At 37.6% G+C, this 24,069-nt stretch overlaps 2 protein-coding genes and 1 long non-coding RNA gene across 5 annotated transcripts in view; 1 reads left to right on the top strand and 2 right to left on the bottom strand.

The window, feature by feature from the left end:
- The window catches only part of LOC309483506, a 159,160-nt gene extending 150,470 nt beyond the window's left edge, over positions 1–8,690 (bottom strand). Inside the window, exon 1 of the long non-coding RNA XR_014200579.1 lies at positions 8,443–8,690. This is a non-coding gene — a long non-coding RNA (uncharacterized lncRNA). The remainder of the gene's footprint in view (positions 1–8,442) is intronic.
- ccne2 (cyclin E2) lies at positions 1,738–6,439 on the top strand. 2 transcript variants are annotated; one of them, XM_082149497.1, is made up of 10 exons: positions 1,738–2,715; positions 2,817–2,892; positions 2,994–3,044; positions 3,620–3,768; positions 4,075–4,210; positions 4,300–4,446; positions 4,563–4,793; positions 4,883–4,994; positions 5,083–5,240; positions 5,324–6,439. In XM_082149497.1, the coding sequence occupies exons 1-10, from the start codon at positions 2,702–2,704 to the stop codon at positions 5,426–5,428; spliced, it is 1,179 nt and encodes a 392-aa protein (XP_082005623.1). In that variant the 5' UTR covers positions 1,738–2,701; the 3' UTR covers positions 5,429–6,439. The 2 variants fall into 2 exon arrangements, with proteins under 2 accessions (XP_082005623.1, XP_082005622.1); XM_082149496.1 differs by having other exon boundaries at positions 1,739–2,715; positions 2,991–3,044.
- A 1,794-nt stretch (positions 8,691–10,484) lies between the features above and the next one.
- Positions 10,485–24,069, bottom strand: part of LOC309483452 (neural-cadherin) — a 118,873-nt gene continuing 105,288 nt past the window's right edge. The window contains exons 22-33 of one of the 2 annotated variants that reach the window (XM_082149289.1): positions 23,480–23,757; positions 23,136–23,350; positions 21,192–21,319; positions 20,741–20,868; positions 19,937–20,060; positions 18,791–18,971; positions 17,977–18,143; positions 17,575–17,839; positions 15,540–15,720; positions 15,210–15,463; positions 14,021–14,178; positions 10,485–12,935 (exon numbers count right to left, since the gene is read on the bottom strand). In XM_082149289.1, coding sequence (XP_082005415.1) covers positions 12,468–12,935; positions 14,021–14,178; positions 15,210–15,463; positions 15,540–15,720; positions 17,575–17,839; positions 17,977–18,143; positions 18,791–18,971; positions 19,937–20,060; positions 20,741–20,868; positions 21,192–21,319; positions 23,136–23,350; positions 23,480–23,757 — 2,547 coding nt within the window. In that variant the 3' untranslated portion in view covers positions 10,485–12,467. Of the gene's footprint in view, positions 12,936–14,020; positions 14,179–15,209; positions 15,464–15,539; positions 15,721–17,574; positions 17,840–17,976; positions 18,144–18,790; positions 18,972–19,925; positions 20,061–20,740; positions 20,869–21,191; positions 21,320–23,135; positions 23,351–23,479; positions 23,758–24,069 lie in introns of those variants that run through there. The other variant, XR_014200573.1, reaches the window with a different exon arrangement.

The following is a 24,069-nucleotide window of genomic DNA, read 5'->3' as shown; positions in this document are numbered from 1 at the left end:
GCTTTCCACTCGGGAGCATTTCAAGAACCCATACCAAGCTGTAACTCAACCCAACTAATCTCTCAAGAATCCCAAGCTATGATTAGTGCAAGCTTATTATTCATTGTACCAGTGTGGGTATTAACCTTAATAATGCAGATTTCTAACTGTACCCATTTAATCGTGCCCTCCTCGTTCTTTTACTGGATGGTTACATGCATCCCAATAAATATATATTTAAAATGCTAGGGTAAAATGGAAGTGAAGTGAGTTTCCTCTAGTGCCAAGTGACTTGTAGCTTGTACAGAAATCTGTATTCATAATGTTGAAGCTAATATGGAGGTTTTTTGCTAACTGTTTAAGATCTGAAAAGATTAACCAAAATCTACCATGTTTAATTTTTATGTCTTGACTCTTGTGGATTAATTGTGGCTGCTTTAGTATTAATGATGCCAATATTTTTTTTTTAATTAACAATGTATTTCAATTAATAATTGTTTTTATTTGGCCAGGGAAACAATTAATGCACTCACAAAATTAAAATGCCTATTAAAATAAATTCTTTATAAGGAAGTACATTTTTGACACAGGTTAGCTTTTTGTACTGGCTGAATTGTCCTCTCAAGTGAATCCATCAGACATTCAGAATTTATAGATTTGTAAATGTTCATGAAACACAGACTATCGGGGATCTTTGCATTTGGGAGACATTCATGAAGTACATGAAGAAGTTGTTCGTTTTTATATTACACGTAGCTGCACCCGGATGTGACGTATTTTAACATACACAAAAGGTTGAGCGGGATTACTGTTGAAGAATTCGCGCCGATTTCGCTTCAAAAAAATTATTTTGGGGATTTGATCTCTCGAAAGGTTGATGGAGTGCAGTATTGCTTGTTCACGTGTTTAAGTACGAAAGCTGTCGCGTTGATTTGATATGAACAGAACTGTATTTTCTGATTGTTTTATTTTGTGTTTCTCTCGCCGGAAACCCTGCAGTATGTATAATGGTTGGATCACAATAACAAAGTAACCAGGGAGTAAGACACATAGAAACGCCTTGTCAGAAAAAATGATAGCCTATATCGTGACAGAATTAACATTTCCTTGAAAACAACAGAAAAAAAACCTTCTAGTTGATACATTTACACCTATGATTGTGAAATACAAGTAATATTACGATAGGATTGATGCTAAAAACACGCTTTTCATTGCCTGTCAGAAGGGCTGATCTCTCTTCTCATGGGTTTGTTTACAAGAGCACGTTGTTTCTCGTGGAATAACGATGATTGGTCAGACCGAATCAAATCCCCGCCCACGAGAAGCTGTCAAACTAGGAAGCGTCTCCTTCGACTAAAAAAACTCTCATAATTGCACATAAATGCAATGTTTAACATACAGACCCACTCGCATATGATGCATTAGGTCCTCGGGCCCCGGATTCGTTTAACCGGGAAAGCAGGAAAGCGCGTTTTTTACATATTTAAACCAAAGGTCTGCGCGGCCATAAGCAAGTCTACAAACCACAAACATTCCCGTAGGTTTCTCAAAAACGATCAACATAATCATTTCTAAATCAAGGCGGATTTTTTTTAACAATACACATCAGGCCAACTGATAATTTTTAGCTCGAAAACACAATGTTATACATAGTTTTTTGGGTTGTTTTTAAAAGCTGAAAAGAGCGCCACGCATGCGCAGTAGCCGCGAACCGCTTGACTATATAATGCTTGGCGCCATTCATTCATTCATTCGCACTGAACTCTGCGGTAAGGACACTTACTTTAGTCTTCTTTCACCTATAATATTTCTTACTTTAATCTTACCTCCTCAAACTCGTGTTACAATCATGTTTTAGCAGGAACCGTGCTGTTGTTTTATGTTACTGTTGGTTTAAAACGGATGTTTGAGCCTTTTAACCAGTCATCTGTCTACGACTAGATGAAGATGAAGATTCCTGCGGGACCCTTAAAAGCAGCTGTATTCAGCTTTATTATTTAGGAAAAAGGGACAATTCATATTTTCAGAACCATCTCATAGCCAAATGTTTACTGTAATGTCGAGCTCATAGGGGGGATGTTGCTGAAAGTTAGCCAGCTCTGCTAGGCGCCAGATTAGATAGTATGTACGTGGACGTGTCTTCGTAAACTCCTTTCGTAAATTAAGAAAATACTTGATATTGTGAAGAGTCCTATGGATGTTCTACACACTAAGGAGTTCCCTGAACAGTATTCTCGGTTAAACTGGTGTTTAATTCGCTTTTAATAGCTATCAGATGGGTTTTTGTGGGGGCAGCTGTTCTCCCGCTTCATGTAAATTGGCGCGGACTGTCCTTTCATAAACCTACAGAACTGGATCACGTATTTCTGGTTTCTGTAAAAACATAATACTACTGCTTGTGCAGACTTTGCATTTACTCTTAATGCCTTTTAGATTTTTTAACTGTTTGGCTTTTAGTTCGTGTGAATTATAGAAGTATGATAGACTATTTCTGGTCATGTATACTTCGCTCCAGGCTTAACGTTATTGTTAAGCCTTTTTGTCGAAAGTATTTCTCTTAAACGCTTTATTAATGATATTTTAGTAGTAACTTACCTTATAGACGACATGTAAGTTAGTTACGTCGTTATTCTTCCTTTACTTGTGGTTAATTCACTTACATTGTCACTTAACGTTGTATGTTTCTGCTTCACAGGAGAAAAGCACACCATTTGTTTAGAAAATGTCAAGACGCAGGTAAGAACTATTTGTTTGTCGAATCAATATTTTATTTACGCGAACCCTAAATAAACAACAATATTTATTTCTGTAACGTTATTACTTCTGTATTTCAATAGTAGTCGCCACACATTACAAGAAAGAAATGAAAACGCACCAGAACAGAACAAGCCGCAGAGGAAAAGAAAAGGCGAGGTGAGATATTGCTATTTATTTGACATATTGTTTCTGAAAAGTGTATAATCTTCTTTCCAATGTACGCAAATACTTACATATCAAAACCTTATTTTCAGCAGTGCAATAGAAGAATCCCGTCAGCAGCTAAGAAACAAAATTATGAAATTCAGGTGAGCTGATTTGTATTATCATAAGTCAAATGTATATTTGTACATGATTTGTATTATTCATCCAGAGTTAAAAGAGCCAAACTAATTGTGTTTAGTGTAAGGAATGTTAGTTTGTTAGCATATAGCCTATGTTAGTTTTTCACTAGCAGTCAGTTTATTATGCAGTAGTTCAGGCATGCGCAGTAATGGTCTCACTGGCAGAATCAGCGCGCCGTGACGTCACGCCCAGACCCTCCCGCGTTTATTCCCTTTATTCACCAGCCCGCGAAAAAAAATCTATTTTAGTTTAGTATAGTATTTGTTATCTTTAGTATTAACTTTGTGTTTTGAAGCTGCTATATTAATAAAAGTTCAGGAACATGAAATGCTGTTATTTGATTCCTGAAAGGATATTCCTGTGCAGCAATACAGAATATACTATACAATGCACAAAGTGTTTTTATGAAAAGAAAAGTAATGGAAACACTATGCTTACTCTGTTCTTATTCATGCCCTGTGTAATTGTATTTGGTTGATCCTTATTCATATAACCCAAGTAGTAACCGCATACTTTTTTTTTCTTTTTTTTTTTCTAGAACCGTTGTTTTGAAGGTGATAATAATCCCAGTGTCTTAATCGAGACTCCTCAGAAGGAGACTAATCAGGAGACCGGTAATCTCTCTGGTTTTAAGCGCTTCAGATTCAAGAACCTCTTTGTGAAGCCCTCTCCACTGCCATGCCTCAGGTAGGACCTGATCACAGCGTCTCATGCTTTGAAAAGTGAATGTAAATGCTTATAATCAATGTTTTTTGTTTTTTTTACAAATAATGCATAATGAAACGAACACTTGACGACATTACCCGTTTTTTTTTTCCTCCTTTGGAGAAACTAATCTAAAATCAGTGAAAACTATTTGGCTATTTATTACCAGCATTTTGCAATGCACAAGCAGGATACATATGTGATATCCAGAACGTGTTTTATTAAGTTAAATATCATTCAATGCTTTCTCTCTGGTTTAATGGCACACATTTACTGTTGTCCTGACAGTTGGGCCAGTTCAGATGACGTGTGGATAAAGATGCTGAACAAGGAGCTGAAGTATGTACATGACAAGGGCTTCATCCAGCAACATCCAGCCCTGCAGCCCAAAATGAGGTCTATTCTACTGGACTGGCTCATAGAGGTATGTTTGTTTTCATCCACATTTGTAAAGTTTTTTTTGTTCTTGTCTTCTAAATGTGTTTAATATGATATTAAATTCTTTGTGTGAAGGTCAGCGAAGTTTATACTCTGCACCGAGAGACGTTTTACTTGGCTCAGGACATCTTTGATCGCTTCATGCTCACTCAGAAAGACACTGGCAAAGATCAACTGCAGCTTATTGGCATAACATCACTCTTCATAGCCTCAAAGATAGAGGTACTTAAACTTTGGAGACTTCGTTTCTGACAGTGTTGTTAATATATTAAAGTCAACTGAAGAACATCACAGAACTCCACGGTGCCACTTTTCTCACAAATATCTCTGTTTGACAGGAGATTTACCCGCCAAAGCTGCAGGAGTTTGCTTATGTGACGGACGGGGCCTGTAATGAGGAGGAGATTCTTTCTAAAGAGCTTGTCATGTTGAAGGCGTTAAATTGGTATCTCTGTCCTGAGACAGTCATCTCATGGTTGAAGCTCTACTCTCAAGTGGACTCTTTGAAGGATGACGCCAGTTTCCTCATTCCTCAGTTCTCACAGGAAACCTACATCCAAATCGCACAGGTGAGACTTTATCTCCTTTGAAGTGAGTATGTATATTGTTGTTTTGTTATATCTTGACGCCCCTTCTGACTCTTGAATCCTGTCTGCAGTTGTTGGATCTTTGCATTTTGGACATTAATTCTTTGGATTACCAGTACGGAGTCCTCGCTGCTGCTGCATTTTGTCACTTTACGTCTTTTGAAACGGTCCATAAAGTATCAGGTGAGCTTTCTGATCTTGGATGTGCTTTTAAGGATGGAAGTTGTTGTGTCTGAGCTGGGCTAAGTATTTCCTTTTTCTTTCCCACCAGGGCTCACATGGGACAGCATATCAAGCTGTGTGCGGTGGATGAACCCATTTGTGCGGACGGTACGTGAATGGCCCAGACCACAGCTGAAGGACTTCAAAAAGGTGGCGGCAGAAGATCGACACAACACACAGACCCACGTGGACTATCTGGCCATGCTGGTCAGTTCTCATCTTCATTGTCTCCTCAGTCAGGCTTATTTAAGGTTTAACAAGCTTTAACACAACCTCGTGTGTCTTTTCAGAGTGAAGCACATGATCGGCAGCAGGACAGCTTGGACCGGATGTCTCCGTTGGCTGTAGCGGGAATATTGACCCCTCCTAAAAGCACTGAGAAACCTGCTGTCTGACGGGTTTGAGGAGAACATGGCGTAGCTAGTCTTCATTATTGCCATCACAGCCCAGAGATATGAGACCTTCTAGACCAACGCATCCAGAGACACACAGTTGTGGTAATTTTTGGGCGGTCTATAGGAAACAAATCAAAGGCTGAGATGCCGTAGCTCACAAAACTTAAGATGTTATGTGTGAAATTGAGGGAGAACCTAAATTTGGTTTCCCGAAGCAGTATTTGAAGCACTCAAAAGTGCCTTCCATCGAAGAATGGGTTAAAATCCATTTTCTGAAGCTAGAAGTGAAACGTGAATGATCTCAGTCTCAGACTTAACCTGCTTACGAACTTCTGGCCACATTGCCAGTTCAGAGGTGTGCACAAATGCTGCTGATTCATGGATCATATGTTACCTTTTATGTTGTGTAAATACAATTTAATTTTATTGCGTGTGTGTGTGTGTGTGTATGTGTGCGCTTGTTATGAAATGTTCTGAATTTTGTCGTTTAATGTGGTCCAATGTCAACCCAGTGGTGCTAAGTCTGCTTGTTAAACCGGACAACCCTGTAAGACAAGCGGAATCGGTTAGTGGTTTATTTTCTTAAATCTTTACATATTTTGTGAACCTCATTCCCGTGCTTTTAATTCTCCTGCGATTGGAAGATATTCCTGTAAGACTTGACTGTTTTTACCCCTCAGAAGTGAGTTTAACCAAACTGAATTTAAGCAAGCTGCGTATTTATTTCATATAGGTAGATTTGTATTATTTGAATTGCAAATTTTCTTTCCTCAATGCCAAAGGCATATTTAATAATTTGAGGTGCTTGCTATTTATGAATTACATGCCTTGTTTGTAGCATAGCCTGATTTAAATTTGACCTGGACTTGAGCCAATGGTCATAGCTACATGTGTTGGAATAAGAGCTGTAAAAAGTACTATGAATTGTACATAAGATGTATATGTGTACAAATAACAATGTCAATCTTCTGTAATTTACAATGTGAAGTTATTAAAAAAATGAAAGAAAAAGAGCCATCTTCTTTGTGCTTATAGTAAGTGGTGGGTGAATAAATAATTAGCATGATAAAACCATTACTCCAGTCTTCAGTGCCACATGATCCTTCAGAAATCAATTTAATATGCGTATTTTCTGCTCAATAAATGTTTCTTGTTGAAAGCAGTTTATTACAGTTAGTTGGAAATCATTATTCATTTTGTTTTTAGGATTCTTTGATGAATAGGAAGTTCAAACAAGCAGCATTTATTTGAAATTATAACTATTTTACTGATCCCAGTCTATAAATATATAGCCTATATATACACCACACATTCAGAGCCAGACATACCAGAAATGTGTCATGGCCCTTCTATATAAGCATTAATTTTACGCTTATGCCACATGTAACTGTAAACATTCAATTGCATTAGATAATATATCTGAAAATAAATGCAAAAACTGAAAATATAATTTGTAATGGCTTTTTTAAATGATTGCCATATGGTGTGATATTATATATTGCAGTGAGTGAATACATTTTAAGTGGCCCTTAAGTGTCTAAAATTCTAAGAGAAATGTTTCACAGCAGTTATACATATACTGAGAATTTTCTATAATTTTCCCCCACAGAAATGCACAAACATTGCTGATCTAACATGAAGCCATTTTGTCACCTCTTCACCATGAGCGTATCATGGGGGAGCTGATGTACCTTTTGGTGGTGGAGTGACAAAGGAAGTGCACTAAGACAAACACATTTGAATTGCAAACTGTCCTAATGAGGGCGTTGAGGTGCTGTTGTGACGTCCGAGTCCCCTAAAAAGCCACTGGAGTTGTTGCTGTTTTCACCTCCAGATTAACTTTAGAGGAAAGACGATAAAGACAAACTCCTTTTGATATACAACGTCTTTGACAGGAAACTGTTACAGCAGCTCAAGTTTGAGGATTTGCAGGAGACGTTCAGTTCTATGATAGAGAGTTTTTCTTATTGTTAAAGTTGGATAAGGCATTGGTCTCTTGCTATGTTGTTACATATTTCACTCATCATTTGATAAATGTTATTGCAGTGGTCAGCTGGTCTCTATATAGAGGTGTTTGCCAGACATGTGGCTGGTGATGAAGACATGGACTTTCCTTACAATGCCTCTGTTGTGTGAGTTATTGTGTAGTTTTGGGGTACGAATGTCCCCTCCTTATTAAGCTTCCTACCCCTGAACTCCCAACCCCCTGCAAGACCCTCTGAGACAAAGAACCCACTCCAAACACATGCTTTTACTTTTAATGATGCGTGTCCCACATACCACTGCATTATGATGGCTTGGAGAACTTGAAGACAGATGGAGCCAGCAAATAATAATAATAATTATATATATGTATATATATATATATATATATATATATATATATATATGTGTGTGTGTGTTTGTGTGTGTGTGTGTGTATATATACAGTACAGGTCAAAAATTTGGAAACATTACGTTTTTTTTTTTTTGAAAGAAGTCTCTAATGCTTATCAAGGCTGCGTTTATTTGATAAAAAAAAACAGGAATATTGTGAAATATTATATTACAACTTAAAATAATAGTTTTCTATTTGAATATACTTTAAAAAATAATTTATTTCTGTGGTGTAAAGCTGAATTTTCAGGATCATTACTCCAGTCTTCAGTGTCACATGTGACATCCAGTCTATCACATGATCCTTTAGAAATCATTCTAATATTCTGATTTATTATGAGTGTTGGAAACAGTTCTGCTGCCTAATATATTTGATGAATAAAAGGTTAAAAAGAACTGCATTTATTCAAAATAAAAAAATATTTTCTAATAATATAAATCTTCTTTACTATCACTTTTTATCAATTTAACACATCCTTGCTGAATAAAAGTATTGATTTATTTCAAAAAAAGAAAGAAAAAAAAAATACTAACCCCAAATTACTGACCAGTAAGTGTATATTGTTGTTACAAAAGATTTCTATTTTTTAAAAAATTGCTTCTTTTTTTTTTTTCCATTTTAATTTTAATTTTTTTACTTTTTATTCATCAAAGTATCCTAAAAAAGTATCACAGGTTATGCAAAAATATTAAGCAGCAGAACTGTTTCCAACTTTGATAATGAATCATCATATTAGAATGATTTCTAAAGGATCATGTGATAGACTGGAGTAATGATCCTGAAAATTCAGCTTTGCATCACAGAAATAAATTATAATTTAAAGTATAATAAATTGAAAACTAATTATTTTAAATTGTAATAATATATCACAATATATATATAAAAAAAAAATGCAGGCTTGATGAGCAGAAGAAACTTCTTTCAAAAACATTAAAAATAGTAATGTTTCCAAACTTTTGACCTGTAGGCCTACTGTATATATAAACTCAGCAAAAAAAGAAACATCCCTTTTTTCGCCAAATAAGCTTTACAGATACTGGAAAGGGTTTATACGATGTTTTTTCATACTAGTTCACTGAATCATAAACAATTATTGCATTGGAGCTATAATGAACAGTGCTTAAGAAGACACTAACAGTACAGCCAATAGACACAGAAGGTCACAGATCCAATAACTCAGGACATCAAAGAGACCTTTCCACTGACTCTGAAGAACACGAGATGATCCCGGATCACCTGTGTGAACATGCCATAGTCCTGCAGGACTGCAGATGTGACCAGAGCAATGAACTGCAATGTCCGTAATGTATGACACCTGAGACAGTGCTACAGGGAGAACAGCTGATCATCCTTGCAGTGCCAAAACATGTGTATATGTCCACCCAGACGTCTCCAAGAACTTGCAAGTGCCTTGGTGGAAGAGTGGAGTAACATCTTACAGAAGAGCTGCAAATCTGCTGCAGTCCACCAGGAGGAGATGCACTAACTGCTGGCCACACCAGATACTGACTGCTACTTTTGATATTCAGTTTGTGTCTCAGTTGTTAAATCTTTTTATGTTCATACAAATATTTACACTTGTTAAGAAATTTGCAAAAAGCAGTTTAAAGTGAGAGGACGCTTTTTACACCCAGTATAGTGACTCCAAAACTCCAAAATGCAAAACAAATAAGGAGAAATACCCTGATGAGCCAAAATATTACGACTACCTGCCAGATATGCTGTTGGTCTTGCATTCTACAAGACCCCTGAAGGTGTAATGTGGGATCTGGCACCATAATATTGGCAGCAGATCCTTCATGTTCACGGTGGAGCAACGGATTAGATTTGTTCGTCAAGTACATCCCACATGTTCAATCAGATCCACACCCTGAACTCTTCATCATGTTCCTCAAATCATTCCTGAACAATGTGTGTGGCAGGGAGCATTATCCTGCTAAAAGAGTCCACCGCCATCAGGCATCTTTGGATCACTGTTGGTAAATTCTCAGCTCTGCTGATCGGGAGTAACACACAAGCCTTGCCATTTCAGAGATACTTTGACCCAGTCGCCTTGCCATAACAGTTCGGCCTTTGTCTAAGTTGCTCAGGTGTTTACTCCTGCCCATTTTTCATGCAACATGTTTTCTACAAAAAAATGATTGTTCGCTTACCATCTAATCCAGTGGTTCTCAATCCTGGTCCTGGGGACCCACAGCTCTGCACATTTTATATGTCTCCTTTATCTGACACACCCAGTTCAGTTCATAGAGCTCGTTCCTAACGAGATGATGATCTGAATCAGGTGTGTATAGACAAATATTCGTGACAAAGTGTAGAAATTATATTATTGTGCCACAATTCATGGGTTTCATCAGGTCCCTTTCCACAGGTGTATAAAATCAAGCACCTAGATTATGAATGCAGACTGCATTGTGCTTGATTAATACACCTGTGGAAAGGGACTGGATGAAATCCATGAATAGGGAGGAAAACTGTCAAGGAACATAGGCGAGAACAGGCAGAAATGAACAGAGATTACAAGGCAACTGCAAATAATAAAGTAAAACCAATCAGCCTGTTATTACTGTAAGTCACCACAGGGTGGCAGTACAACAACACAAGAATAGCACTGACATTGAGGCGTGAAATGTCGGATGGGGAAACTACAAGAGAAAATAACCACTCTCTCACAGTGTCTCAAGGAAAACATTTCATTTATTAAAATTCATATACAAAAAGGAAAAAGTTAAGTCCCTAGAAAAAGTATTTCTGTATGTACAGTATTTACATGGTACAATGAGCAGCACTGGTCTGTGATGGGCTGAAAGGAACTATAAGCCATTGTGGCAATGACCTCATGCTCTTGTTAGATGGTTTACAGGAGGCATGAAGCGACGTTGCCTTGGCCACGGCCCTTTTATTGTAAAGGATCATGTGTGAGATTCAACTCAATTTATGTCTCTATATAGGTTTTGCTGAGCATTTATTATAGGGCTAACCTAACCGATAAACCAATCTTATGGCTCACTGTTCTTACAAAATGCCGCCTGCACATTTTAGCAGACTAATATTTGTGTTTTCACAACAATAAAAATAGAACTATACAGATCCTTTGTAAGTATATTGCAATTGAAAATATTTATAAGCTTTTAGTGATTGTATCTGCGCTGCGTCTGGCCACATTTGAACTATTAAAACAGACTTTGACACAGTGGAGTCTCGACTCGGCTACTCAGTACACGGTACATTCATCTGGTGTTATGACACAGACGATAGTGTCGCCACGTTTCAGCACACCAGCATCAGAAATGATTGGCATCACACACTACGTCTCTCATATGAAAAAGACAAAGACAGATCAAACCTACACAATGAATATTCATGGCAGAAAGCAGATTTATACCGCCACTGACCGAAAGTAATGTAACTTATGCACTCCGCGCGCGAGTGGATTTGTGATTCATTGGCACATCAGTCACATATGAAGTCTTTCTGTGTCTTCATGACCCTCTTTTGGCAAATTTATGTTTCAGAGTTAAAATTCAGAAGTGGGCGTCCATCAAAAGTGCAGCTGGGTCCATTAAAACAAGAGTGTTTTGGTCAAGTGCAGATTTTTGAAACGTAACACCCTGATCAGTAAAACTGCTGGGAATAATGCTGCGCTCCATTCAAAGGCGGATGTGGGATATATTTGGTTTCTATGACTTCTGACCAAATAGCCTTGTTCTGTTGTCTCTTTCTATTACTTTTCTAGTAATTTATGATAACTTTATTTTTAATTTTATTATTTATTTGAGTTAATTATAACCTTTTTCTTATTATTCTAACTTTTTATTTTATTTTCCAGACATGAAAATGTTTAAAATTCGTATATTTCTAGGTTTTCCAGTACCATGAACTCTGTTCAAGTGAAGGTTTTGGGGTCAGTAAGAATTTTAATTTTTTTTGAAAGAAATTAATTCTTTTATTCAGCGAGAATGCATTAAATTGATTAAAAATTAACAGTACAGACTTTTCTAAAAAATATATAAAAAATGAACTTTCTTTTCATTAAAAAATCATGAAAACTAATCTTTGCCATCACAGGAATAAATCACATATTAAAATACGTTAAAACAGTTATTTTAAATTGTAATCAAATTTTCACAATATTACTGTATTTTTAATTAAAAAAATGCAACCTTGGTGAGACTTCATTCAAAACCATTAAAAAATCTTACCGACCCTTTAACTTTGAGCGGTGGTGTGTATTCACATTTTGGCGAAATCAAAGTTCTTCACAACCTTTTAAGATGGAAATCTGACAGAAATAAAGCTAGAAATGGAACGCAGCATTAGTCATGTGTGTTCGCTACAATTCACCTTAGCTGTGACACGCCGGATGTGACCGTATACCATGTTCATCATGGTGAAGTCCTGATGATTCACTGGCTTTGTTCCCTATCAGAGCAAAAAATAAATACGGTACATTTAATATTTCACTCAATAAATAAAACAAATCAGTCCTCCAACCTCAGATGCTCCTCACCCTTAAAGCTGTGTGACTACATCACAAATGAACAGAAACCATTTCTTAGGACAAGTTTTTTGTAGCGTTCAAACTGGAACCATATAAAGGCTATAAAACACTAACACAGAAACAAACGCTGGGCTTGAAGTGTTCGGGTCGTCCGATCACTGTCACTGTTCCTGGCTTTGGCTTTGCACCGTGTCCATGTACGGGACGGCCAGCTCGGGTCTGCGATAAAGCTCGCTCAGGCCTTGGAACTTGGAGCCCCAGTGCTGCAGGGAGTCGTAGCTGAAGCCCTCCTCTGAGATGGCGGACCCCAGAGAGCTGAGGCTGCCCGCGCAGGAGCCCGTTCCCTCGATGCAGTACACGTGGTAGGTGTCCATGGGGAACGCCAGGCTGTCGTTGTCGGCCTCCCAGATGATGCGCGACACGTAGCTCTTGAAGTCCATGGCGCAGTGACCTCCGCAGCTGGCGTTGTGGTGGTAGGGAAGGGTGGCTCCGTTGGTGATGTTTCCACACGGGTGGACCTCCTCCTGAGAGCCCTGGGACGACTTGATGAGGGGGGCGGTGGTGCAGGAGGAGGACTGGGACAAGCTGGAACACAGCGGCCTCTTCAGCTCGGTGATGTCATAGGCATTCTGTTGGGCACATAGGCGACAGTTTTAATTCTGGAAAAACGCAATAGAATGACATTTTATTTGGCCAAAATCAAAACATAAAACAGACTAACATTAAAATGTTCGGGGGTGGTAAGATGTTATGTTTTTGAAAAAAAATTTTTTTTTTGCTCAATCAAAAAATATAGTCAAAACAGTAATATTGTGAATTATTATTAGAATTTCAAATACCCGTTTTCTATTTTAATATATTTTATAATGTAATTAATTCCTGTGATGGAAAAGCATCATAACTCCAGTCTTCAGTGTCACATGATCCTTCAGAAATCATTCCAATATGATGATTTGCTGCTCAAGAAATATTTCTCATTATAATCAATGTTGAAAATGGTTGTGCTGTGTAAGATTCGTTGACGAAAAGAAAGTTAAAAAGAACAGCATTTATTTGAAATACAATTATTTTTTAACAATGTAAAAACCTTTACAAAGGCTTTTGATCAATTTAATGTGTCCTTGCTAAATACAAGTATTATTATTATTATTTTTAAGTCTTACTGACCCAAATTTTTTAACGGTAGTGTATATAGACAGGGACCTTTTCTCATGTATCTCATTGTTCATTTCTAGAGCCACAACGCTCAATGTCATTTAAACAAGCAAGATAACATTTTATTGTATAATATTGGCAGTTAGGAATGCTGTTTCAGGAACAGCAAAAAATATTGATCAAGAAACATTTGCTAAGTTTGGAATATCATACTAATATATACACACACACACACACACACACACACACACACACACACACACACACACACACACACATATATATATATAAATAACAGTATGCAGTAAGTGTACTGTGTGTGAATTTTCTGTATGTAACAACATTTAACATCTCATTATTTAAATAGACTGTCAGTTAAGACTTGAAATGCAAACTAATGGTATTTTATTTGGCAGATGGAACTGGATGCCACTCTCTAACTAAACCATTTTAAGGATGCCATTGCAGTGTTGATGCTGATGGAGGTCATTCCCCTGACCTGAGTTTAACTGAAAGTAAATCAATACCTCCCCCCGGCTGGCCTGTGTTAATGGAATACCTGGTCCTGCTCTCCTCCTCCCTCCTCGTTGTAGTTGAGGATGTTCTCCCGGATGTCCTCCCAGCTCTCGTGCTCCGCTGGGATGTGGTACACACCTCGCTTGCGGAACTTATTCCGACTGCCCTTCTGATTCCATACGGTCACTGCCACGAGCACGGCTGCAGAGGGAAGAGAGAGAATGATGTATACAGTTATTATATATTAAATATATATTATATATGATATTATTTAAAATATAGAATAACAGATATAACAGAAAACAGTATTTCTTCTGTTTTATATTGTAATATTATTTCATAATATAACTGTTTTACTGTACTTTTGATCAAATAAACACAGACATGGTGAGCATAAGAGATGCATTTCAAAAGCATAAAAAAAAGTACCGAACCCAAACTTTGGAATGATAGTGTAATTTAATATTGAACATTTCAAATCAATAAATTATATTTAAATTATGTCATTCACAGGTTTAAATTAGATTTTGGTTCCAAATTGTATTGATTCAGAGGCAGAGCACGTTATCACATTTTGACGGAAGATTGTTTTCTTTTGAAAAATGTGCACCTAATTTAAATCAATCTCAATAAGACTAAAAATATTTATTGAACTGAACAGGGTTAGTTTTGATTTCATGTTGACTTCTAAGTGCAAAAGTTTGACTGCAGGCTTCAGCTCTCACCAGCTCATGCCATCTAGCCAGTTCACGGAAGGTAAGACTCCTCTTTTCAATTAAAGGCAGATCAATCTGAAAATAACCCACCATTTTCTGCCAAATTTCTTTTAAGCCCAACCAATCCCATCACATTTTTGCCACAGTTGATGAGTGATTTCTTCCTGCCTGCATGCGGTAATGCTTAAAAAAAAAAAAAAAGGATTTGTGTGTGTGCTTGCACATCTGATGGGGTGTCAGAGCTGGCAGAGAGGCCTGGAGGGCACTGCCAGCCTGTCACGTCATTGTTGTACCTGTCTGAGGCGCGCACCGCACAACACACACACACACACACACACACACACACGCCTGGCTTGCCTCGTAATTTTTACCCCTGTTTGTTAGCTCTCTATTGTCAGCATTCTTAATACGCTGACACAAACTGAGTGGGTCGCATATTCCACAATGATAACGGACACTTCACCGCAACACATTATGACAATCTATGGGTGTGTGTGAAGATATCCTGATAGTTACCGAAAAAGACGAGCAGACACATGCTGATGGCTAGGATGGAGCTCGGACCGAGCGGGGCGAGACGAAGGGCTTTGATTTGGCCGATCTCACACCACTGGCCCCTGAAGCCCTCTGGACAGCGGCACTGGTAGCTCTTGGTGGAGTGAGCCAGGCAGGAGCCACCGTTACGACATGTGGTGGGGCCGCAGGGGGAGGGGGCGCAATGCAAAAGACCTGTGACCTCATCCACCACTGCAACCTGATTGGCTGGACACCTGGAGAGAGAGAGTGGACGTTGAAATAAAGAAAGAGGAGTTTGACCGTTTAAAGCGCGTCAGAGAGAGTGTTCACCTGCACTCGTGTTTCCTCCACAGGTCTGTGCAGAACAGTGGACTCAGGCAGGGTTTGGCACTGCAGGCGTCAGAGTGGCAGCCGGGCACGACTCCATGCCGCTCCAGTACAGTACTGAACTCTGTGCCCTGACCATCCAGTGGCAGAGAGTGACCGTTCAGCCTTACATCACGCATACAGCCTGCACGGTAAAAAAACAGGGTGTAACTTTGTCACTGTAACTTCTTTTAACAAAGCTACGTTTTATATTTGTTACTATTCATTTTTAAGTATTTATATAGTTTTTTTTACTAGGCAATATAATGGTTCTCTTGGACTATATAATGACTGTAATTTTGAATTGGGGTCCTGTTTGCCTTTAGATTGCAATTATGATTGCATGACTGAATTATCTCACTCATTACACAGTTACTGACCAAATAAATCTATAATATTGTAAATATTTATTAAAATTAGGGCTGGGAATCGATTAAAAACAATTAACTAATTAATTGCACAATTTGCTGTAATTAATTGCAATTAATTGCATTTCCCCCAAGCTTGTAATCATCAATATTTAAACTTAGAATCACCTAATTAAATTAAACAACACAGGGGAAAAAAGGAACAGAAAATAGCCCTATATTAAAATAATATTAAACATCAATATATCAATATTATTTTTCAATAATCAATCAACAATCAATTTAACAGATTTTTTTTTAAATTTTTTTATTTTTTTTTACTAATTATCAAAACAATATATAGTCCTACAAAGCTATTATTACCAGAGCATGTGATCAGAGCAGGTAATTTTACCATTGTTGCCCAGCATGACTATACCAGCTCAGTAGGGCTATTGCAAACAGAAGTCTACTACTGAGAAAGTTAACGTTATTTGAGCGGACTTTGCTTTTCCAGTGCGTGATCGGTACATGACTGGAGCATTTGGGCCGTTAACGACAGAGCAGAACGCGCAGCGCAAACACGGAGTGGAACATTGAGCAGAGAGCGCAGCAGCGCACCGACACACACACACACACACACACACACACACACACACACACACACACACGGAACGGAAAAGACCCGCTCATGAAAGCTGCGCGAGAATGAAACCTGATCGCCGAACACGGAGGGGCGGGACGGCATATTTTCGGCCTTTTCAATAGCAGCCGCAACAGGAAATCATTAAAACGAGGCAAAAAAAAAAGTGCTGCGTTGATTGCGTTATTTTATTTTAACGCGTTAAACATCTCAAATTAATCGCAAAGATTAATGCGTTAATTCCCCCAGCCCTAATTAAAATATATCAAAATCCTATATTATAGTTTAGACTACCTTTCGAAAGTGTGGGGTCAGAAAGATTTCTTTTATGAGTTTTAAGAGTAAGAAGTATTTTATGCTCACGAAGGCTGCATTTATTTCAGCAAAATACAGTAAAACAGTGATATGATATATTTTCACCATTTAAAATAACTGTTTTCTATTTTGATATATTTTAAAATGTAATTTATTCCTGTAATAATAAATTAATCCAGTTTTCAGTGTAACATGATCATTTTAGTATACTGATTTGGTGCTCATGAAACATTTCTTATTATCAATGTTGATTTTTTTATTTTTTTAATCTGTGATACATTTTTTTCCCAGAATTTTTGGATGATCAAAAAAAGGTCAAAAGAACAGCATTTATTTTAAAAATAAATATTGTGTAAAATGAATTCATGTTATTATTTTATGTCTCTTTGGATCAATTGAATGTGTCCTTGCTGAAACTCATTTCTTAAAAGAAAATCTTACTGATCCAAAACATTTGAAGAGTACAGATATTGTCTGCCTTTTTATACAAAAAATATTTGACCACAGAATGCTGAGACTGACCAATCAGAATCAAGCATTCCAGAAAGTAGTTGAATATAAAGCTTTAATTATAAATAGCATGAATGATAAAAACATCTGAAGAAGAAAACAAATTCATTATCATCGGAGATAAACAAAGCAATATAGAGAAATGTATTGGTTTGAATTACAGCAAAGGGAAGAGAAAACCCACCCTGAAAGTCTCCCTGCGTGTTTGGAGTGGCGCTGTTTCCCAGAAACACACTGGAGGGGTGAATTACTATTTCCTTCTTCTGACCCAGGTCCCCCGTAACCTCTCGTGAACCCCCGCCCCGCTCCAGTCGCAGGGTAAAGATGTTGTCATGGCGATGAAGGCTGACCAAGACCCACTGGCCGTGGTTCACACGCTGGCCTGTTAGTTTGAGATGGTGAGTGCCGTCCCCAAGGTTGGCACGAACAGTGAGGTACCCATCTACTATCTGAGAGACAAAAAGATGACACAGCGTTACAGTTTTAAGACATATTCACTCACCCCAAAAAGTATTCGGACACTTAAGGGATGCTTTAAAAGAATGTTATTGCATTAGATGTTATTACATTGGTGTGTATCACTCACCTCCAGGATAATGAACTCATTGGTGTCCCGTGAAGCCATGCTGAGGAGACTGCCCATGGAGGAGCGTGTTCTCAGCAGGAGGTGAGCTTGGGTCCTGCGTGGACTTCCTAACCCTCTCAGCTGGTACCTCAACACACTGTCCTTCTCAAATGACCACTCAGGAAGTGCTATAACGTACACAAACCAATGTAGAAATCAGAAAGATATTTGATGTTTAATATGGAGCTAATTTTGGGGTCAGTAAGACTTTTATTCAACAAGGACATTTATAATGTTACAAAATATTGATATTTCAAATAAATGCTGTTATTTTGAACATTCTAAGTATCCTGGAAACAAAATGTATCATGGTTTCTACAAAAATATTAAGCAGCACAACTGTTTTTAACATTGATGATAATAAGAAATGTTTCTTGAGAAGCAAATCATCAAATTAAAATTATTTCTGAAGGATCATGTGACACTGAAGACTGGTGTAATGATGCTGAAAATTCAGCTTTGACATCACAGGAATAAATTAAATTTAAGATATATTAAAATAGAAAAGAGTTATTTTAAATTGTAACAATGTTTCACAATATTACTGTTTTTACTGTATTTTGGATCAAATAAATGCAGCCTTGGTGACTAATGGTGAGCATGTTTTTTTTACCAACCCCAAACTTTTGAACAATAGCTTCAAGGATTTTGGGCCAATGAAATGTCTGCACATTACTTTATATGAGTGTGGTATTATTGTATTATTATTGTTGTATGATAACAGTCACTGTAATCAAATATAGCCCATGAAGTGATACATATTGTGTTGGCTTGCCTTTGTCACACTTGTGCCCGCTGTATCCAGGATGGCAATCACAGCTGAAGGAGCCCCATTCCCCCAAGCATTTCCCATGAACCCCACAGGAGGGTCCTCCAGCAGTCAGACACACACCATCTGTTAGGACACATCCTGGGGCACTGTTCTCACTCTCTGCTGGACTGCTGAGGTCGTACACCTGAAAGAAATAAGACACACGCAAACACAGAAAGGCCTGAGTCAGCACAATGCTGAACCTCATTGATGCGTATCGACTCGCTGTCAGAAAGTGGCTCAGGTGAACGTCTGTTCCGACCAAACAAAAGATTGTGGATTGGAACCCGAAACACATTCGGTCGGAATTTCAGCCATGAAAATATATTTTTTTTAACACTGACAGAATGCAAATATACTCATGTTTTGTGAATGAAGCTTTGAATGAATTTCTGTGCTAATTTACATACAGTGGTGCATATGTGACAAAAAGTGCATTTTACAAATGATTTGCAGCAGAATTCATATTGTTTGTTTTATGAATGAAGGCCAACTGCCAATAATAGAGAAAACATTCCGGAATCATTTTTAAAATAGAAATATCTACACTGTTCTAATTTACAAATTATCCATCCAAATAGTATTGGTGCATACCAGATCTACCAAAAATAGTATGCTGAAAATAGAAAGCAAAACATGCCCAAATGGTTTTTTTTTTGGAGTGTGCATTTCTGCGTGAGTTTTTGGGTAGTATTTCCCATAGTCACTTGATTAATGAAAGAAAAGGAGTTTGTAATAATTCATTTTTAACTTTTTCACTTGAGGAAAAATGCAGATGAATGTGAGGATGACCCTTCCACAGTAAAGCAGGCATCTCATTTTAAATATGAATGTATTTTAAGGTAATGATTTTAGCTAAATGCTTACAAAGGCAATTGCAAACACTGCATAACTATGTACTTTCCCATTTCCAGTGAAGTACAAACATTTATTGTGTAGTGCAAGTATGCAAACTAGGATGCAATCTTTTTTTAAGTTGTTTTGTTAAGTTATATTTTGCTTCAGCCAAGACTCCCTCCAGAAAGCTAAGCTATACATACTATACTATGGTATACTACGGTATAAGCAAAGCAGCATCTAGAAAAATAATCACATTTACAATGGTTTTACCTGACTGTCCACCACAAGGTTCCTCATACATCCCACAAATCCTTTGTAACTGGGGTGTAATTTACGGGGTGAGTGTGTCTCTTTAACCCCACCCAACTGGAGAGGCTGGTAGATGTCCAAAAACCTGAAGAGAAAATAACATATGTGCATTTAGTTTACATCAAAACCAGGAACCATGATTTGGAACTTGCTATCGCTAGTCAGAGGCAGCTGGTATTCTAGAGAGCATTTTATTTGACAAATATTTCTATATTCCTGAGTGAAAGATAAGTTAACATTATTTTTGGTCTGTTGTCCTGGAAAAGACACAAGCATATAGACAGGTTTAAAATATGAGGCCATGACACTCTTTGACCATGACACTTCCTTTTCGAATGGAATTTGACGCTGTGTCAAGATGTTGATGCCATGGGATTGGTTCTGCGTGACCGGTGTCTGAAGCACGTGTGAAAACATGGCAATCTTGATTAGCTGACGTGAGATCAGGTGATGTAGAGTAGCAATTCCATAAAAAGGCACCTACATCCCGGAATCCCTTTGATTCGAATTGTTCGAAGGAAGTCGCACAGGCATGCCAAAAGTGTGGCAACGTGACTCAGTGTATCGTTCCCTTCTCAGGGAACTGGGTTACATACGTAACTTGAGACGTTTTCATTTCATGGGTTCTTTAATGAACTTGGCTTTTAACAAATTTAGCAATTATGAACCAGCATGCAGTTTAAGCTGATCTTTTCACCAGGGTTTTTCCTCTAACTAATCGATATATTAAAGGCACAATATGTATTTTTAGCAGCATGTTTTTACCTTTCACTGCCTGGCGTCTCTCCGGAGGCCTTGCACACCGACTGATCAGTCTCAGACATCTCTACTCCCAGGCCTTCCACCTCATTCACCATGGCACCAGAGCAGTAGTCCAGAATCATCTGTACAGTCTACACAAAAAACACACACACATCCACACTCGAATGATTTTACTACAAGATAAAGTGTTATACCACATCTGAGTGCAAGAGAGGTCACGTTTTGTAATGGAATATTTTAGACCCAGATCCCAGAGGGCGATAAAGCTCACAATATGCTTAACCCAATGAGAACCTCAGAGCTACGTGATGATCTGGACTCTCTGACAGCTTCACATCTCAATGAAATTGAGGTGAGATTGAGAACATTATGAAGTTAAACAAAAATTCCTCTGGGAATGGCAACAGCCAAGTGTCTCATTCTCGTCGTGTGCATTTTCAATCTATGCTTCTACCTTGCCATCGCTGATGATGTCAAGGTGATGCCAGCGGCGGTCCATGACAGTTGCTCTCGCGGGCAGCTGGAGTGTCAGAGTCCCAGAGCCGTGATTCACACTCAGCATAGGAACTCCATTTTTCAGCTCTATTGAATGTAACAGAATAATGGAATTTCATTAGAAGACACACAGAATATTGACATGAGCATTACAGGGATGTAATGATTTTTATTCTCTCCATATCTCTTGTGCTCACCAAGGCTGAATTTATCTAATCAAAAGGCAGTAAAAACAGCAATATTGTGAAATATTATTACAATTTGAAATAACTATTTTCTATTTTGATATATTTTAAAAAGTCATTTATCTCTGTGACGGCAAAGCTACATTTTCAGCAGCCATTGCTTCGGTCTCCCGTGATCCTTAAGAAATCATTCTAAGGTTGTAAAATACCTCATATTTTTGTGGAAACCGTTGACACATTTATTTCAGAATTCATTGTTGAAAATAAAAGTTCAAAAATAGCATTTATCTGAAATGGATTTTGTTTTGTTTGTAACAATGTAGAAATCTTTACTCTCACTTTTGATAAATTTAAGGCATCGTTGCTAAATAAAAGACTATATAAAAGACAAAAAAAAATCCTTACTGACCCCAAACTTTTGCTCAGTAGTGTATAATTACGGTAGATCACTGAAGAAGCATTTCCACTGACAGGGAAATATGGAACCATTACACACATTTACACCACAAAAGGGCAGTTCTGGGCCAGAAAACTTGGGTAACTCGTCTTGTTTGTGCAACGGACACCTCAAAAATGCAGCTTGTTACATTTATAAGCATGATTTTTGGCCCATAAAATGGGCAGAACGATCCCTTAGTTTTGACCCCAGGCTATTTGGTGCCACTAGTTCTGTAAACATTACAAACTTTACCTTTAACAAGTTTTCAAACTCATCACAGGGAAGCATATGAAGCACAGCACATGTCACAGCAAACGCATGTGACATGAAAATCTAATGCGGTTTTATGCCCCCTAAGATTAGTTTTGACCCCCAGCAGTAAAAAATGCTTATTCGTAATCAATTTGTGGTTAGTTTGAAATTGCTGTCACTGCAGTGGAGGGTTTTGGCCCCAGTTCAATAAAAACATGTACCAAACTGATGATGTAAGCTTATGCAAGGCCACAGGAGGGTCGTTTCCTGAAAATCATACGACCAGTTGCATAATACAGTATTGGACAGGTGGCACAGAATCTGAATATGTGACCTTCACCGGTGACCTGGTGTCAAGATCAATGCTGACCCAAACCCCACTCTCACCACTGCTGACCACACACATTTACAACTATCTATCATTAATGGCTCACTTCAGATTGTGCTTGTTGCCATTAATCGATTTTAGTCACACAATTAATTGGTAGACGAAATTAATCTCAAGCAGTGGTAACAAGAGAATCTTAAATCATATTGGTACTATTAAGGCTGTTTTTCAATTATTGAGATTATTTTTTAATGCTTTGTTCAGTTTTAAAAAACAAAAAACATGTTTACATATGTGGTTTTAGTCTGAACAGATTTTGAGTAATTTTTTCAATCATTCGGAAAATGATGTGTATGTTATTGTTAATGAATAAATTGTTAAAATAAATGATTTTAGTCTAGGAATTGAAATAAAGCTGAAATAAAAAATAATAAAAAATATTAGATACATTTTTTGGGGGGAGAAATGTTGCTCTGACAACTAAATTATATAAGTACCAAAATTACTTAAAAACTGAAATAAAAATAAATTAAAGCTATCCAGAAATAATAAAAAAAAACTCTTAAAATTCTAATAAAAGATAATTCAAAATAAAAATAAATACTACAATAGTACATAAATAATACTTAAATAACACTTTATATTCTAAACTAACACCTGTACAATAAACAGTGAAACGTGACAATTTGCCTTACATACCCAAAGCAATAAAGTCCTCTTTTTCTCCGGGTTGAGGTGTTCCTATTGGGCCATTGTAGAACAGCAGGCCATTGGCTGCCTCTGTAATGAACTCTAGAGAGATGTGGCTCTGGAAGCAAGGCCTTATGGGAGGGAACCAAGCATAGCCATTGCCGAGGAAACTGTGTTTGGTTTGCTGACATTCTGGCCCATCAAACATAGGGGGACATTTACACCTGTAACAGTAGCAACCAAATGTGGAACTGCCATGGGATTATATGATTAAATAATGTTTATTCTATCATATAGAAAAAAAAAAGCAGTTATTAGCAAGACTTGAGTGTTAGAATGCTAGACTGTTTTACCTGTAGCCTAGTTCACTATCCACACAGGTGCCTCCGTTCAGGCAAGGGTTTTGTGAGTACGAGGAGCAGTGCAGGTGAACGGCCTCTCGAGCGATGCAGCCACACTGAGCGCTCGCTTTGGCTGAGACAGACACCAAAGAGACGTTCCCATTGTTCAGTGTTTTAGGGGTGTCACTGAATGTCACCCTGCTAGAGCAGCCACCTGTCTGACCGCAGGCTGCATAGGCGCACTCGTCCACCCCCACCTGTAGAATGGACACACCCAGGGCGGACTCCAACTGAAAGAGAAGTACAAATCTCACTTGAATTCAATAATTCCACAATTTATTACTTTTAACTATATTTTATAATTGATATGTTTGTAAAATTACTTTTGTGGGTCACCAACATAAGAAAAAGTACATAACTATATACCAATATTACTATAACTAAATAAAGAAATTAACTTTTATCTTTTGTGTCTCTTTAATCATTTTAGTTGTTTGGGAAAAAAAAGAGCTTGGTCATTCTACTAATAAAAAAATAAAAAAATAATAATAAATGTTCATCTTTGGTGAAGAGATTTACAACAGGAATAATACAAGACAAGT

Source organism: Leuciscus leuciscus (genome assembly GCF_965113295.1).
Source record: "Leuciscus leuciscus genome assembly, chromosome: 20".
In the NCBI taxonomy this organism is placed as follows: Eukaryota; Metazoa; Chordata; class Actinopteri; order Cypriniformes; family Leuciscidae; genus Leuciscus; species Leuciscus leuciscus.
The sequence above is the reverse complement of the archived record's forward strand: the minus strand, read 5'-3'. Positions and strand labels throughout refer to the sequence as shown.

Excerpts from the sequence above, each read along its gene's own strand:
- ccne2 (XM_082149496.1), top strand. Across the intron at positions 2,893-2,990 it reads AGAGGAAAAGAAAAGGCGAG|CAGTGCAATAGAAGAATCCC; the intron begins GTGAGATATTGC and ends CCTTATTTTCAG. Across the intron at positions 4,211-4,299 it reads TACTGGACTGGCTCATAGAG|GTCAGCGAAGTTTATACTCT; the intron begins GTATGTTTGTTT and ends CTTTGTGTGAAG.